We start from the raw sequence: 17,204 nt of genomic DNA, 5'->3' as shown, positions 1-17,204 counted from the left end.
TAATTTTAAACTCAAGATCCTCTTCCCTCAGCCTCTGGAGTACTGGGATCATAGGTGAACCAAGTCTGGTTGACTGACTGATTTCTAAAAATACATATACAGGGCTGGGAAGGTGGCTCAGTGGTAGAGCGCTTGCCTTGCATGCCTGAGGCCCTGGGTTCGATTCCTCAGCACCACATAAGCAAAACGAAAAAAGCCAGAAGTGGCGCTGTGGCTCAAGTGGTAGAGCGCTAGCCTTGAGCTGAAGAGCTGAGGGACAGTGCCCAGGCCCAGAGTTCAGGCTCCACAACCGGACCCAAAAAAAAAAAAAAAAAAAAATACATATACAGAGATGGGCATGATGGCTCAAGTCTGTAATCCTAGGCTTGGGAGGTAGAGATGGAGGGATAGCAAATATCCCCTAACCTTGTTCGAATCCACCTAACAAGTGCAAGGCTCTGATTTTAAATTCCAGTATAGACCAAAGAACAAAAAGAACATACACACTACTCAGTCCTCTCTGAACTATGTTCAGATATGTTCCAAGATCCCCATTCAATGACTGAAACTTCAGATAGCATTGACTTTTCCTGTATATACATACTTGCCCTTTTATAAATTAGGGACATTAAATGAATAATAATAAAATAATTATGACAATATACTGTAACAAAAAGTTATATGATTAAAATTAAAAAGTTATGTCTTTCTTTTTTTTTTGTTTTTTTTTTTGTCGGTCATGGGGCTTGAACTCTGGGCCTGAGCGCTGTCCCTCAGCTCTTCAGCTCAAGGCGAGCGCTCTACCACTTGAGCTACAGCGCCACTTCCGGTTTTCTGGTGGTTTATTGGAGATAGGAGTCTCACGGTCTCTCCTGCCCGGGCTGGCTTTGAACCGCGATCCTCAGATCTCAGCCTCCTGAGTAGCTAGGATTACAGGCGTGAGCCACCAGCGCCCGGCTTTCTTTTTTTTTTTTGGGGGGGGGGGGGTTCAGTCATGGGGCCTGAATTCTGGGTCTGGGCACTGTCCCTCAGCTCTTCAGCTCAAGGCTAGTGCAAGGCTAGTGCTCTACCACTTGAGCCACAGCACCACTTCCAGCTTTTTTCTCTTTGCTTATGTGGTGCTGAGGAATCGAACCCAGGGCCTCAGGCTGCATATGCAAGGCAAGTGCTCTACCACTTAGCCATCTTCCCAGCCCGTCTTTCTTTTTCTTGCTTTCATATCCTATTTTATTAGGTATACCCTTGTGATGATGTGAGATGATATAAAACCTGTGTGGTAAGATGAAGTAAGATAAGTGACACTGAGATAGCTTTACACTACCAAAATAGCATAACAGTTGATAGCTACAATGGTCACTAAGTAACTAAAGGTAAACAGCATATACAATGTGGACATGCTTGACAAATCATCCCTAGTAGGGGCAATGCAAGATTTCATCATGCTACTTAGAACAGTTTACAATTTAAAACTTTATCACGTCTGGCACTTTCCATTTAAAATTTCTGGACTATGATTACCAAGTATAGCCAGATAAGATGGTGGGGGGAGGTGTCTCACTATGTTACCAAATATAGCTAGATAAGGGAAGAGTATTAAATTACCATCTATATGTATCTGTCGGTCCGTCTCACCTTTAAACATACAGGAAAAGATAGTTAATTTTTCTAATATTTAAAAGACCTTAAAATAACATGTCCATTTTTTTTTCTATTTTCAAATTCTAATAAAAAGGAAATTTACTCAAATAATAAGTATTCGCCACAATGTTAGACTCAAGTTGTTAAGAAATCAGATACTCAAAGTTCATTTTTATAAAAAAAAGAATAAGGTAAGAAATATAGATATAAAAGTGTTCAGATTCTAATTACTTACAGCCTTGGGATTATGTTTCCAGCATATTGTACAAGCTCATAGAGATCTGCTACTTTTCGTCCTTTAGCAAATTCATCTGTCAGGTAGACCTCCAAGTAGTGTAGCTCATCAGAAATAGCCATATCTTTTCATTATGATTAAGGACTCAAAGATACTCCAACCAAAACGCTAAAACTTATTGAAGTCATTGAAACTATTGGGCAGGGACAGGGATGCAGCTGAGAGGTAAGACACTTGGCCCAGCATGTATAAAGCTTTGAGCTCAATCTACACAAGATTAGAAACGATGGAGAAAGCTAGGTACAGTGTAAGCATATAAATCCCAGCACTCAGGAGGCTGAGGCAGGAGGACCAGACTGGAAAACACAGTCAGACACCCCCTCCCACCCCCCCTGCCCATCTTTAAACTGCCTAATAGCTTTTGAGAAATACCTGAAAATTGAAATATAGTAACAACCCATTTACATAGAGTAGAGGGTTTAGTTTAGTGGCAGAATGCAAGTCTAGAATGACAGTGAACCAGTTCAATCCCCAATCTGCAAAACACAAAAGTTTAGCACAGAGGCAGGTGTCATGGTTAACTCATAGCTATAATCCCAGCTACTCAGGAGGCTGAGATCTGAGGATTGCAGTTCAAAGCCAGCCCAGCAGGAAAGTCCCTGAGACTCTGATCTCCAATTAACCACTCAAAATGCCAAAATAGTAAAGCAATAAATACTCTTGAGCAATAAAGCTCAAGGACAGTGCCCAAGTCTTGAGTTCAAACTCCAGAAGGGACACCAAAGAAAAAAAAAGTTTAAGCACAGAAAGCAAGTTTTTTTTTTTTTTTTTTAGTACATCTGCAAGGAAGTTGAATACTTTTTAAGATAATGAAGAACGGTATAATTCCAGAAAAATTTAATAAGTAACAGAATTGGTCTTATCAAGAAATAAGTGTATTGTAGATGGGGATGGGAGGGGAAAACTAGGAGAAGCAAGAGAAAGGGTAACATTGTCCAAAAAGTATTATACTCTTTACCTGACTTATGTAATTGTAACTCCTCTGTATATCATAATAAAAATTAAAAATTAAAAAAAAAAACAGTATGGCCCATATGCTTATATTTCAACATTGAAAAGATACAAAGTTCATAGTAGCTTTTTGGTGATAACATAGACGTCCGGAGTTCACCAAGCATGTTAGAAGCATGTTTCAGAGCATCCATAAGTTTGTTTTTGTCCTACAGAAATACCAAGAGAACTGATGAGAATGCTTAATATATTTACCTTGATTATACAACTTCCTTCTATCATGAATTTATTATAACACAATTCAAGAGTATACAACAGAAATTATTTTTGTGACATAAAAACAAACTTCATGCCAGGCACCAGTGGCTCATGCCTGTAATCCTAGCTACTCAGGAGGCTGAGATCTGCAGATAAGGATCACGGTTGAAAGCAGGAAAGTCTGTGAGATTCTTTTTTTTTTTTTTTGGTTGGTCATGGGGCCTGAACTCTGGACCTGAGCTCTGTCCTTCAGCTGTTCAGCTCAAGGCTAGAGCTCTATCATTTGAACCACAGCACCATTTCTGGCTTTTTCTGCTTATGTGGTGCTGAGGAATCGAACCCAGGGCCTCATACATGCAAGGCAAGCACTCTACCAGTGAGCCACCTTACAAGCCCCTCTGTGAGATTCTTTTTTTTTTTTTTTTTTTGGTCTGGTGGTGGGGCCTGAGCTCTGGGCCTAGGCGCTGTCCCTCAGCTCTTCAGCTCAAGGCTAGCGCTCTACCACTTGAGCCACAGCACCACTTCCAGCTTTTTTCTTATGTGGTGCTGAGGAATCGAACCGAGGGCCTTGAGCATGCAAGGCAAGTGCTCTACCACTGAGCCACCTTCCCAGCCCTCTCTGTGAGATTCTTATCTCCAATAAACCACCAGAAAACCAGAAGTGGTGCTTTGGCTTAAGTGGTAGAGCACTTTCTTTGAGCTGAAGAGGGCAGGTGTAGAGCACAGGCCCAGAGTCCAAGCCCCACCACCAACAAAATAATAATTTATTTTTATTTTTTTTATTTTTTGTGAACATACTGTACAGAGGGGTTACAATTACATGGGCAAAATAATGAGTACATTTCTTATCAAGCATTGCAGCCTCCTCCTTTGTTTACCCTTCACATTCCTTCCCAGCCTCCCCCTCCCCTAATAATAATAATTTTTTAAAAATTAAAAGAAAATAAACTTCATGCTGTTTCTCTTTTGTGTTCCTTCTCTGGACTTCAAGTTTTCAACAGCTAGAGACTAGGAAATTGCTCTATTAATTCACTACGTTTTTTGTGGGTGGGGAAAAGTATCTGAGGATCTTCTGGCTAGGTAAATGCTCTGTTTGATCCACACTCCAACTCATTTTGTTGTAAACATTTTGTTGTGATTCTGGGGCTTGAACTGAGGGCCTGGATGTTGTCCTGAGGGGACTTTTGCTCACATCTAGCACTCTACCACTTGAGCCACAACTCCACTTCTGGCTTTTTCATGGTTAACTAGAGATAACAGTCTTATAGACTTTTCCTGCCTGGGCTGCTTAGAACCTCAATCCTCAGATCTCAGCCTCCTGAATAGCTAGAATTATAAGCATTAGCCACTGGTGCCTGATCTGCTTTAGTTTTCTGTTTTTGTTTTTATTTTGTCAGTCATGGGGCTTGAACCCAGGGCCTGGGCACTGTCCCTGAGCTTCTTTTGCTCAAGGCTAGCACTCTAGCACTTGAGCCACAGAGCCACTTGCAGCTTTTTCTGTTTCTGTGGTACTGAAGAATCACCCAGGGCTTCATGTTTGCTAGGCAAGCACTCTACCACTAAGCCACATTCCCAGCCAGCTTTAGTTATTTTTGAGATACTATCTTGTGCTTTTTGCCTAAGGTTGCACTCACACTACAATTCTCCTAGACCTCTGCTTCTACCCAGCTAGAATTACAGTCCTGAAACCACACCTGGCTTCTTTTTTGAGACAGTTTCCCTATCTTTTTGCCCAGTCTGGCCTTGAACTTCCACACTTTTGTCTCTGTCTCCCATGAGGCTAGAATTACAGCATGAACCACCAAACGCATCCCATTATTTTCTATTTTACTGTGACCAAGTATTAAAATGGTAAACTGTTTTGAAGTAAGGTAACTTTATCTTGTCCATGGCTTTATCATAGACTAGACCCTATAGAACTATTTGGAAAAACTATCCATGAAACTCTGTTTTTCTCCTGAGTTCTTTATACCCTCGAAATGTCCATATGCCCCACTTAACTCAGAGATACAAACAATTCTTTAAAATATAAGAAATCCTATCCATTTACAGACAAAAGATACAAGCAAGTGCAAAACTAATTTTCTCCATTCCAAGACCCTCAGTTTTCTTTCCAAATTAGGTAACCAAAAAATACAATAAAATAAGAAAGCATAATACTAAGCTTAGAAAATGTAAGACTGTCAAAGTACCTGTTTTCTAATATTCTCTTAAACCAAGTTATATAGTTAAGCATTTTGGTGTTTACAAATCTGTAGCTGAAAATATCTCATTTTCATTTTTTTAATCTTTCTTGCTGTTGTTTTTAATGTATTTATAATTTACCATGTGATTTTTTTATTATTAGAATATTTTTTATTGTGAAAATACTGTACAGAGGGGTTACAATATGTACTTTGATAGGAATGATGATCTTATCAAAAAGGACTTGCAAGATCACTGCTGACAAAAGTTAAATTAAAGAAATCAATATGGAAAATGAACATATATGAAACACAAACTTTACCATTTTGGCAGGAGGAGGAGAGAAGGAAAGGAGGGGAGTGTAGTTGTAGAAGTGGGAGGGAAAGGAGGGTACGGGAAAAACAAAAGGAGAAGGTAACAATGTTTGATAGGAAATGTACTCATTACCTTGCTCATGTAACTGTATTTTTACAATTAAAAAAAAATTAAATTAAAATAAAATTATTTTTAAAAAAAAGAAAAAGAAAACGTAAGACTGTTACTAAAGTGTAATTGTTAACACTACAGCAAGAAGGCCTACTTAAACTAGCCTACTTGTTTTGATTCCTTCCATTTTCATCCAGTCTACAGTATTTACAGATTATTTCTTTGTTTTGTTTTGGTTTTTGTTGTTGTTGTTGTTGTTGTTGTTTTTGGGTCCAGTTGTGGGGCTTGAACTCTGGGCTTGGGCGCTGTCCCTCAGCTCTTCAGCTCAAGGCTAATGCTCTACCACCTTAGCCACAGCACCACTTTTGGCTTTTTTTCTTTTTGCTTATGTGGTGCTCAGGAATCGAACCCAGAGCCTCATGCATGCAAGGCAAGCGCTCTACCACTGAGCCACCATCCCAGACCTTACAGATTATTTCTATCTCTTCGAATATTAAAATATATTAAATAGCATCAGTGTGTAATTTTTAAGCTAGTTTCTATAATAAATGTATCTATTTAGAATAAAAATTAAAAGTCTTTCTAAGATCCAGGGAGGAAAGAAAAGCTGAATAATTCAAATTGAAACGAATTAAAACCATTTATGCAACAATTATTATTTTGTGCCTGTAATTGGGCTTGAACTCAAGAGTTTCATGCTTTCAAAATTTTCTACCACTGGGGTGGGAAGGTGGCTCAGTGGTAGAGCGCTTGCCTTGCATGCATAAGGCCCTGGGTTTGATTCCTCAGCACCACATAAGCAAAAAGAAAAAAGCCAGAAGTGGCGCTATGGCTCAAGTGGTAGAGCACTCGCCTTGAGCTAAAGAGCTGAGGGACAACACCCAGGCCCAGAGTTCAGGCCACACAACCGGACCCCCCCCCCCCCCAACAAAATTTTCTACCACAGATGGCATTCAATCACTGAGGCACACCTCCAGTTCTGACTTTTTCCCCTCCAGCCACAATGATTAAATTCACAGCCTGGGTGCTGTCACAGACCTTTTGTGCTCAGCGCTAGTGCTCTACCACTTGAGTCACAGCACCACTTCTGATTTTTTGGTGGTTAACTGGAGATAAGAGTCCCATGGGGCAGGGCTGGGAAGGTGGCTCAGTGGTAGAGTGCTTGCCTTGCATGCCTGAGGCCCTGGGTTCGATTCCTCAGCACCACATAAGCAAAAAGAAAAAAGCCGGAAGTGGCGCTATGGCTCAAGTGGTAGAGCACTCGCCTTGAGCTGAAGAGCTGAGGGACAGTGCCCAGGCCCAGAGAGAGCTCAGGCCCTACGACTGAACCCCCCCCCCCAAAAAAAAAAAAGAGTCTCGTGGGGAATTTTCTAACTGAGCTATCTTTGAACAGTGATCCTCAGATCTCAGCCTCCTGAGTTGCTAGGATTATAGGTCTGAGCCATGGGCACCTGACCAGTTGCAGCTTTTTCTTTTTCTTTTTGTCGGTCATGGGGCTTGAACTCAGGGCCTGGGCACTGTCCCTGCGCTCTTTAGCACCACTTCCAGTTTTTGACTGGTTAATTGGAGATAAAGTCTCATATGGGTTTGTCTTCCAGAGCTAGCTTTGAACCACAATCCTCAGATCTCAACCTCATGAGTAGCCAGGATTACAGGTGTAAGCCACCGGGGCTTGACTTGAGTTTCAGCTTTTTTGCATTGTTAATTGAAGATAAGAGTCTCAGAGATTTGTCTGCTAGGCTGACTTAAAACTTTGATCCTCAAAGCCCGGTGCCTGTGGTTCACACCTGTAATCCTAGCTACTCAGGACGCTGAGATCTGAGGATCATGGTTCAGAGCCAGCCCTGGCAGGAAAAGTCCTTAAGATTCCTATTTCCAATTAACTATCTGAAAGCCAGAAGTGGTTCTGTGGCTAGAGCAGCTAGTGGTAGAGAGCTCACCTTGAGCTAAAGAGCTGAGAACAGTGCCCAGACCCAGAGTTCAAGCCCCAGGACCGCCAAAAAAAAAAAAAAAAAGAAAGAAAGAAAGAAATTCAGGTCAGCTATTAGTGTGGTGATGTTAAGAGTGATGTGTAAAATAAAAGGCAAGTTCTCTAGTTTTCATGAGATTATATTCTAACATGCAAACATACAATCTATTCATATATGTAATACTGATAAATATGCTTGATACACTGCTAGACAGAAGTGAATCTAATAACAGATGTTGGTGGATGCTGAAGATTGGATTGACAAGAGCTGCAGGCTATTTCACTTTAGAAAACATTGCACATGCTTCCTTAGGAACCTAAAATCTATAATTGTGTCTCTCAGATTTTCATTCTTACCAGGCATCTCTTCATCTGAAAGGACTGTACCTTCACAGCCTGTATGGCTTCATCCAGGAGCTTTTCCTGCTCATCCTGAGGTGACTGCTGTGTTGTAGGCTGCAATAAAAATGTAAAACACAAAACTTTCACTAGTGTTTCATAAGTACTTTAGCACAATTTTTATTTCTATGGTTTAAATCACAGTCCTCCTTCAAGACTTTCACATATGGTTCATTCCAGCCCTGATCTCAAACTAACTAATCAATTCTGACAACTATTAAGGTGACTCAACATTCTTGAGGAAGACTGCCCTCAAAGAAAGAGGTATGTTCATAAGAACACACGTAAGGGGTATGTTCTGCTAATACACTCTGAATCTAACCAGAATTTAGCTCTCAAACCAAGCTACTTGTGATAGGTGCAGTCCAATCCAAATCTGACACTCTTTTCAGGCCAAATAATTATAGAACACTAACCTTAGAAACTAAACAACTTGGAAATAAAATAGCTAAATTTATTGTTAATCATTTATGGTAGGAAATGATAAAGAATACTCTCCTCAAACACCTAGCTCATATTTCAGAAACACAAATATACAGCTATTCAGGATATATACTCTTCTCTATCATCAGCAAAAATCTGCTTGCACAATAATTAGCTCTTATCAAGTAGAATTATCCATTCCTTCATATCATATAAACACCTCTACCACAGAGGGCATCCATTATAATCACAAATAATGCTCATTTTATGTCTTTGATATCTAAAATACATATATTGTGTGCTTCATAAACATTCATATGAATAAGCTGGTTCTAAATGTTTAGATTATATATTTATTTATAAAATTTTTATTATTATGTGGTACTGAGGAACTAAACCAGCATGCTAGGCAAGCACTTGACCACTGAGACACATTCCCAGCCCGTAGACTGTATAGTGTGTGTGTGCATGTGTGCGTGCGTGCGTGCGTGCGTGCGTGCGTGCGTGCGTGCGTGCGTGTGTGTGTGTGTGTGTGTGTGTGTGTGTGTGTGTGTGTATGCCAGTCCTGAGGACCTGGGTGCTGTCTTTTAGATTATTTGCTCAAGGATGGCACTCTTATCACTTGAGCTACAGTTCCACTTCTGGCTTTTGGTGGTTACTTGAAGGTAAGAGTCTCATGGACTTTCCTGCCTGGGCTGGCTTCAAACCATGATCGTCCAATCTCAGCCTCCTGAGAGGTTCAAAGCCAGCCCAGGCAGAAAAGTCCATGAAATTCTTATCTCTAAATAAGCCACTTAGAAAACCAGAAATGGTGCTGTGGCTGTGGCTCAAGTTGGTAGCGTGTTGGCTTTGAGTGAAAGTGCTGAGGGATAGCACCCAGGCACAGAGTTCAAGCACCATGACCAACCAAAAAAAATTTTTTGACTAAAGATAAAATGTCTCGGGGCTCAGTGTTAGAGTGCTTGCCTTGCATGCATGAGGCCCTGGGTTCGATTCCTCAGCACCACATAAGCAAAAAGAAAAAAAGCCAGAAGTGGTGCTGTGGCTGAAGTGGTAGAGCGCTAGCCTTGAGCTGAAGAGCTGAAGAGCTGAAGGACAGCACCCAGGCCCAGAGTTCAGGCTTCTCGACCAGACCCCCCCCCCAAAAAAAAAATAAAAAGATAAAATGTCTCTTATACAATGAGTTAAAAAATATGAAAGGCAAAGACCTATACCTAACCATGAAAGCAAAATCTAGTCTGTTTCATACAAAACAAGCAAACAAAAAACATTTCATTTTGAGATTAACAAAGAAATACAAACCATATAAACTACTTCTGAACACTAGTAGTTTATAAAAATTGAAAACTCTGGGGCTGGGAAGGTGGCTCAGTGGTAGAGTGCTTGCCTTGCATACATGAGGCCCTGGGTTCAATTCCTCAGCACCACATACACAGAAAAAGCCAGAAGTAGAACTGTGGCTCAAGTGGTACAGTGCTAGTCTTGAAAAGCTGAAGGACAGCACGGCTAAAAAAAAAAAAAAAAAAGCTTTTGATTTTAGAAAGAGAGTAAGAGCTGAATAAATAACCGAGTACTACTGCAACTACTCTTCATTTTCAAAGAAAAAAGTGCTGCCCATTATTCACCATAGCTAAGATATAGAGCCAAACCAGATGCCCCTTAGTAGATGAATGGGTTAAAAAAAATATGGTATGTGGGGCTGGAAAGGTGGCCCGGTGGTAGACTGCTTGCCTTGTATGCATGAGCCTGTGGGTTCCATTCCTCAGCACCACATAAGCAGAAAAAGCCGGAAGTGGTGCTGTGGCTCAAGTGGTAGAGCACTCACCAAGAGCTGAGGGACAGTGCCCCGGCCTAGAGTTCAGGCCCCAGGACCAACCAAAAAAAAAAAAAAAGAAAAAGAAATGTATTCTAAAAGGGCTGGGAAAGTGGCTCAGTGGTAAAGTGCTTGCCTTGCAGGCATGAGGCCTTGGGTTCCATTCCTCAGTACCACAGAAGCAGAAAAAGTTGGAAGTGGTGCTGCGGCCAAGTGGTAGAGCGCTAGCCTTGAGCTGAGGAGCTGAGAGACAGCACCCAGGCCCAGAGTTCAGGCCCATGACCAACAAAAAAAAAAAACACAGAAAATGTGGTATGCATATATATATATGTGTGTATATATATATATATGTATATATACATATATATGTATATATACACATATATACCACATATATACACATACACATATATACCACATTTTATACACACACACACACACACACACACACACACACACACAATATGGAATTGCATGCCTCCATCAGAAAGAATGACATCACCCCATTCATTAGGAAATAGAAGGACTTGGAAAAAATTATATATATATTTTTTTTTTCTTGGTCGTGGGGCTTGAACTCTGGGCCTAGGCACTGTCCCTCAGCTCTTCAGCTCAAGGCGACCGCTCTACCACTTGAGCTACAGCGTCACTTCCTGGAAAAAATTATATTAAGTCAAGTAAGCCAAGCCCAAAGAAACATAGGTCTCATGGTTTCCCTTATTTGCAATAACTAGTACATGTCTAGGACAAGCAAAAAAGGTCAAAAGCTATGTACGTATGACCATATAAGATGATGTTAAGCGAAATGGACCCCAAGAAAGGGACACAAGTGGTTTTTTTTCTTTCTTGCTATTGTTTTTAATGTACTTATAATGCACTAGTGATTCTTTTCTTTTGTATGTTCTTCCCCCACAGTATAACCCCTGTTTTCAGTGAATCTGATTCCACCTCTGTTTTCATTGTATCTGATTCTCATATCCTGCATCTTGTATATACATTTTTATAATTTGGGGAGGGAGAGGGATATAACAAAATGTTTAAATAAGGACACAGGCTGACCCATTGTAACAATGAGATGTACAAGACACTATGTTGAAAACGAACTTTAAAATTTGGGGGCAAGCCGCTTTCACTATATTTGATGTCAGTATAACATGTGGAGGAGATGGGGGCAAACAAGTCGTTTAAGGATTCAGGTGGACCTGTTGCAACAATGAGAAGTACAAAATGTCATGTCAAAACCAGCTTTACAATGTCAGTGGGGGGGGGAGGGGGGTATAATTGGGTGGGGGGAGGGGGGAGGCTGGGAAGGGAGGTGAAGGGTAAACAAAGGAGGAGGCTGCAATGCTTGGTAAGAAATGTATGCATTATCCTGCCCATGTAATTGTAGCCCCTCTGTACAGTATGTTCTCAAATAAAATAATATTAAAAAAAAATTGGGGGGCAGGATGGGGAGGGCGGAGTTTGGGAGGTGGGGAGAAAAGGGATGGTAGGGGAAAAACAAAGGAGGAGATAACAATGCTCCATAGGAAATGTACTCATTACCCTACTGTAACCCCTCTATACAGTATTTTTACAATAAAAAATATATATGAAAAAAGAAAAAAGTGCTGCCAAATGCTGGTGGCTCATGCCTGTAATCCTAGCTATTCAGAAAGCTTGAGATCTGAGGACTGCAGTTTGAAGCCAGCCTGGGCAGGAAAGTCCATAAGACTCTTATTTCCAATTAGCCACCAGAAAACCAAAAGTGCATCTGTGGCTCAAAGTGGCAGAGCACTACCCTCAAGCAAAAGAACACAAGGATAGTGCCCAGGTCCTGAGTTCAAGCCCCAAGATTGAATAAAAACAAAAACAAAAAGGAAAAAGTACCTTTTAATGTTAACTTAAAGTTAACTTAAAGTTAATGTTAACTTAAAGTTAACTTAAAAATGTTTAACTTAAAACTTTTAATGTTAACATTAATTTATATGGCAGAGCTGTTACATAAAATGCTGGTTTCAGTGGTAAGGAGAATGACAGCATTTAAGCATTTAAAGATTTGGAAGTTATTACTCCTCATGTGCTAGTCCTCGGAGAACTTTAGTAAAGCCACCCTATCTTTGCCTTTGGTTTGATTTTTATTTTTGGCTCCTTACCTATGCATGTAATAGATAGCAATTATGAAAAGCAATGGATTTCATTACATTCAAACAATAAACTTTGATACATGACATTTTATAACAATAAAATTGACATATCCAATTAGTACAGTTATTACCACCTTTATCTCCAACAGGTTATTTAAATCTTTCCAGATGGAAGGACTCTCTATCTTTTAAACAATAACTTTCTGTCCTGTCTCAAGCAGTTCTACTTTCTCTGTTTTTACTACTCAAGTTACCTCACGTTCATGAAATCATAAGACTCTTTGCCCTTTTGTGCTTGATTTATTTTACTTAGCTTAATCTCTTCAAGATTCATTCATATTGTAGCAAGTTAGAATTTCTCTATTTCAAACACTAAATAATATTCCATTATAGGCATATACCACATTGTATTTATTCATTCTTCCATCTATGGACAGTGGGTTGTTCTCACCTTTTGGCTACTATATATATAATAATTCTTATTATACTACAAATTAAACCAGAGCTATAGATTACAAAGTATCTGTATAGAATGATTAAAAAGATTCAGTGATCTATAAACAAATGAATAAAACCTTGGCAAAATTCTATTTTGTGGGCTGGGAATGTAGCTTAATGGTAGAGTGATTGCCTAGCATGTAGAAAGCCCTGGGTTCGATTCCTCAATACCAGATAAACAGAAGCCAGAGTGGCACTGTGGCTCACGTGGTTGAGTGCTAGCCTTGAGCAAAAGAAGCTCAGGGACATTGCCCAGTCCTTAAATTAAAGCCCCACAACTGGCAAAAAAATATTTTTAATTCTATTTTGTATCAATGGAGTAGAAAGTTTTCAATTGTAGATAGAAAAACGTAAGATTACAGAAGACAAATTACAAAGTAGGCTGTAAATTTAAAAATTCTAATAAAGAAAAATCTTTTTACAAATTAGTAAGACAATGTAATTACAATACAGATGACTATTCTTGATTCCCTTCCTGAAAAAGTCATACAGATACTCATACCATGAATATCCATCTTTTCATTAAACATATACAATGCTTCCTTGCTCTTGGAAGTAGTTTTCATTTGTGACTGTATGTAATTGCTTGTAGGTCAGAGAAAAATGGAAACACCAATGAATTGAGATCAAATTAACATTTATTTATTTATTTATTTATTTTTGTCAGTCATGGGGCCTGATCTCTGGGTCTGGGTGCTGTCCCTCAGCTCTTCAGCTCAAGGCTAGTGCTCTACCACTTGAGCCACTGCGTCACTTCTGGCTTTTTCTTATATGGTGCTGAGGAATCGAACCCAGGGCCTCTTGCATGCAAGGCAAGCACTCTACTACTGAGCCACCTTCCCAGCCCATGAGCCACCATCCCAGCCCCAAATTAACATTTATGATCAGGCCCATTGTAGACTGAAACTGACAAACTGCCCCAAAGTGCAAAGGTCACCATAAACAGATCACTTAAAGAACTACACTCTATTTAAGCAATGTGCTTTTGTTCCCTCCTCTATAAAATGGAAATAAGTAAGTACACTTGAATCAATCAGGCTCAAAATATGCCTAGAGCTTTGTAGTGAGCAGTAAGAATGACATTAGTATCCTATCTCTTTAGATGCAAGCAAATACCTCCATCTACTATAGCACCTTATTTGTTAGCCAATTCCCTCATATATGCTACAAATGTAATCTGACAATCAAATCAACTGTAAAAAGAAGGAAATCCCACACCAAATTCTATCATGGTAATAAAAATACTATTTTTAAAATGATGAAATACACAAATCAACAATTTATAGAGAGAATTAAGAATAGCAAGGGGATGGAAGACAGGTACCAGTGGCTCACACCTGGAATTCAAGCAATTCAGGAAGCTGAGATCTTTAGATTCCAGGTTGAAAGCCAGCCCAGGCAGAAAAGTTTGTGAGACTCATTTCCAATAAAACGAAGAAGAAAAAGGAGAAGAAGAAGGAAGAGGAGGAGGAGGAGGAAGAGGAGGAAGAGGAGGAGGAAGAGGAGGAGGAGGAGGAAGAGAGGAGAGGGAAGAGGAGGAGGAAGAGGAGGAAGAAAGAAGTAGTGGAGCTATGGCTCAACTGATAAGAATGCTAGATGAGAGAGGGGGAGGGAGAGGGAGAGGGGAAAGGAGGGGAGAGAGAGAGAAAGAGAGAGAGAGAGAGAGAGAGAGAGAGAGAGAGAGATCACCTGAAGATCACCTGAGGATCACAGCAGAAACGGAACTCTAAGTATGAATCCAGGGACAGTACCCAGACCCACAGTGCAAATCCAATGAAGAAAGGAGGGAAGGGGAAGAGAAGGAAGGGGGAAGAAGATGATGATTTGGGAAGTGGGCCACGGGTGGCTAATACCTATAATCCTAGCTACTCAGGAGGAGATTTGAGGATCAAGGTTCAAAACTAGACCTGGCAAGAAATTTGATGAGACTCTCATCTCCAATCAATTAACAACCAAAAAAATTCAATGAATCTGTGGCTCCATTAGAGGTAGAGCACTCATCTTGGGCAAAAAAGCTCAGAGACAGAACAAGGCCAAGTTCAAGCCTTAGTACTGGCACAAATTATTATTATTGTTGTTGTTGTTTGGGCAAGGGAATGTAGCTCTCTTACAATGATTACCTTTAGGCTCAAGCAGGTTCAAGGTCCAAAACAAAGAACCCCATAATCTGAATAACAGATTTGTACTAATGTACTAGTACTGAAGGAATCCTACGATGAAACACACCATGAATTTTTTTTTTTTTGGTCCGGTTGTGGGGCCTGAACTCTAGGCCTGGGCACTGTCCCTCAGCTCTTCAGCTCAAGGCTAGCACTCTACCACTTGAGCCACAGCGCCACTTCCAGTTTTTTTCTTTTTTGCTTATGTGGTGCTGAGGAATCGAACCCAGGGCCTCATGCATGCAAGGCAAGCGCTCTACCACTGAGCCACCTTCCCAGCCCCACACCATGAAATTTTAACTATTCTCAGCTTCATCTATTGGAAATAATCTTTCTTGTCCACATGAAGAATTTCTGTTTATCTTCCTCAAAATTAACCCACATGCTATCTCCTGTAGTTTTTCCCAAATTTCCCAGGCAAAACTCTCTTCCAAGAATTGAAAGCACGGAGTTGACACTGACATAAAGCAGCCCTCACACTGCATTACAGGAAGTTCCACAAGCAGGTCCCCTCCATTTATTTGGACTCACTGACTAGCAAAGTCATGGCACTAAAGGACACAAATATTTGATTAACTGAACCATTCTACATTTTTAGGACTGGGAAGGACCAAGGAAATCAAGATTTCTTTCCAGATGCAACAGTGACACTCAAAGACTTACTTAATCAAGGCATAGAGATAGTGGCTGTGACAGATTTCTTTTCCCAATAATATTTATAAGAACTGGACTATGTGTGATTCACTATTCCTATTTGGTTTACTCAGCATGGAAATGGAGTACATAGTAATTCCTCAAGTGTTTCCTTTATTAAACACTATAAATGACAACTAATTAATGTTGAGAATCCAGACAAAAGTTAAAACTTTACACTAATCATGTATCAATTTCCAATTGCAAGAAAAAAAAATCTAAGAAATAAGAAACATGATTCTGTAAGATACTATATTAGGAAAGTTGTATATGTCAAAGATTTATTCTTGTTATCTCCTATTTATATATTCAAAGTAAAATCTGTGAATGAGATATTAACACTCACAGCATACCAATACCACCAAAAATTTATACGGTGGAAACTACATCAAACACTAGGTTCATATTTTGAGGAAGTTCAAGTTTAGTAGGCCAAAGCCACACACACCACTATTTGCTGCCATGACAGAGAGGTCCTAAGGAGCATGACTACTTGTGGGCGTAAAATCCACGTAAAGTACTTGGATATCATCAGTGAGGAGACTAGTGAGACAGGGTCAGTCCGCAATGAACAAATGTCAGAAGAAACAAGCACCAGCCTTTCCAGCTGTTAGGATTAGTGGAAGACAGAAAGAATGCTTTCAGGAAATCCCTAAGCAAGTTCCTAGAATTCTCTGGCAACCACTGCAAACAAGGGCCATACGGCCACTAAAGACAAGGAAACCACGGCGGACCCCGTGGAATATGTTTACTGAAGGGGAAAAGCCCGTGGGGCCGGACGAACACAGCTAAGCACAAAGGTGAAAATGCAACATTTGGGCGGGTCCCAGCGCCACCACCTCGCAGACTCAGGCACTCCGTTCGCCCCCAACCTGGCCATTCGCTCAGACCTGACACAGGCTCCCAGGTGGCCGATTCCACTTAAGAGGCCTTCATAGGCACCCAGAACCTCCTGGCTCAGCCACCCCCTTCAGAGAAGCCGCCTGATCAATCGCCGCAGCCAGGAGCCGCCGCCCACCCGGGCCCGGATCAGCCAGCTTGCGGCCTTCTTCGTTCCGACTCCTACCCTGCAGGCCAACCAGGGTGGTTCTAGCCCCGATCAGGCTGCGGGCCCCCTATACTCAGCCCGCGGGTCTTTGGGCCGGTGGGAAAAAGCAAGGATTGCGAGAAGGGTCGGCCTGGAGCCCACCACCCCCACATCACTCACCATGGCGACTCCACTGAGCCAGCAGCGAGCAGCACCGAACGCCGCGTAGAGCCTCGCCCGGTCAGGTGACGCTGCGGCCCCTCCAAGCCCCGCCCCTCCTAGGCCCGCCTCCAGGCTCTGCACGTGATTCGTGGATTGGACCGTTTCTAGGAATCCAAATCTCGCGTGTTTATTGGCTCTTGCCCC

The 17,204-nt window shown here is 41.0% G+C and overlaps 1 protein-coding gene across 1 annotated transcript in view; it reads right to left on the bottom strand.

Moving 5' to 3' along the window:
* The window catches only part of Vps35 (VPS35 retromer complex component), a 42,101-nt gene extending 24,983 nt beyond the window's left edge, over nucleotides 1-17,118 (bottom strand). Inside the window, exons 1-4 of the mRNA XM_070011897.1 lie at nucleotides 17,019-17,118; nucleotides 8,058-8,156; nucleotides 2,976-3,072; nucleotides 1,853-1,976 (exon numbers count right to left, since the gene is read on the bottom strand). Of these exons, the coding sequence (XP_069867998.1) occupies nucleotides 1,853-1,976; nucleotides 2,976-3,072; nucleotides 8,058-8,156; nucleotides 17,019-17,021 (323 nt within the window). The 5' untranslated portion in view covers nucleotides 17,022-17,118. The remainder of the gene's footprint in view (nucleotides 1-1,852; nucleotides 1,977-2,975; nucleotides 3,073-8,057; nucleotides 8,157-17,018) is intronic.
* Nucleotides 17,119-17,204: the final 86 nt, after the last annotated feature.

The sequence above is a fragment of the Dipodomys merriami genome, unplaced genomic scaffold, assembly GCF_024711535.1.
Source record: "Dipodomys merriami isolate MVZ:Mamm:240054 unplaced genomic scaffold, mDipMer1.0.p SCAF_85, whole genome shotgun sequence".
Classification (NCBI taxonomy): Eukaryota; Metazoa; Chordata; class Mammalia; order Rodentia; family Heteromyidae; genus Dipodomys; species Dipodomys merriami.
Note: the sequence above shows the minus strand (reverse complement) of the source record. Positions and strands in the feature narration are given on the sequence as shown.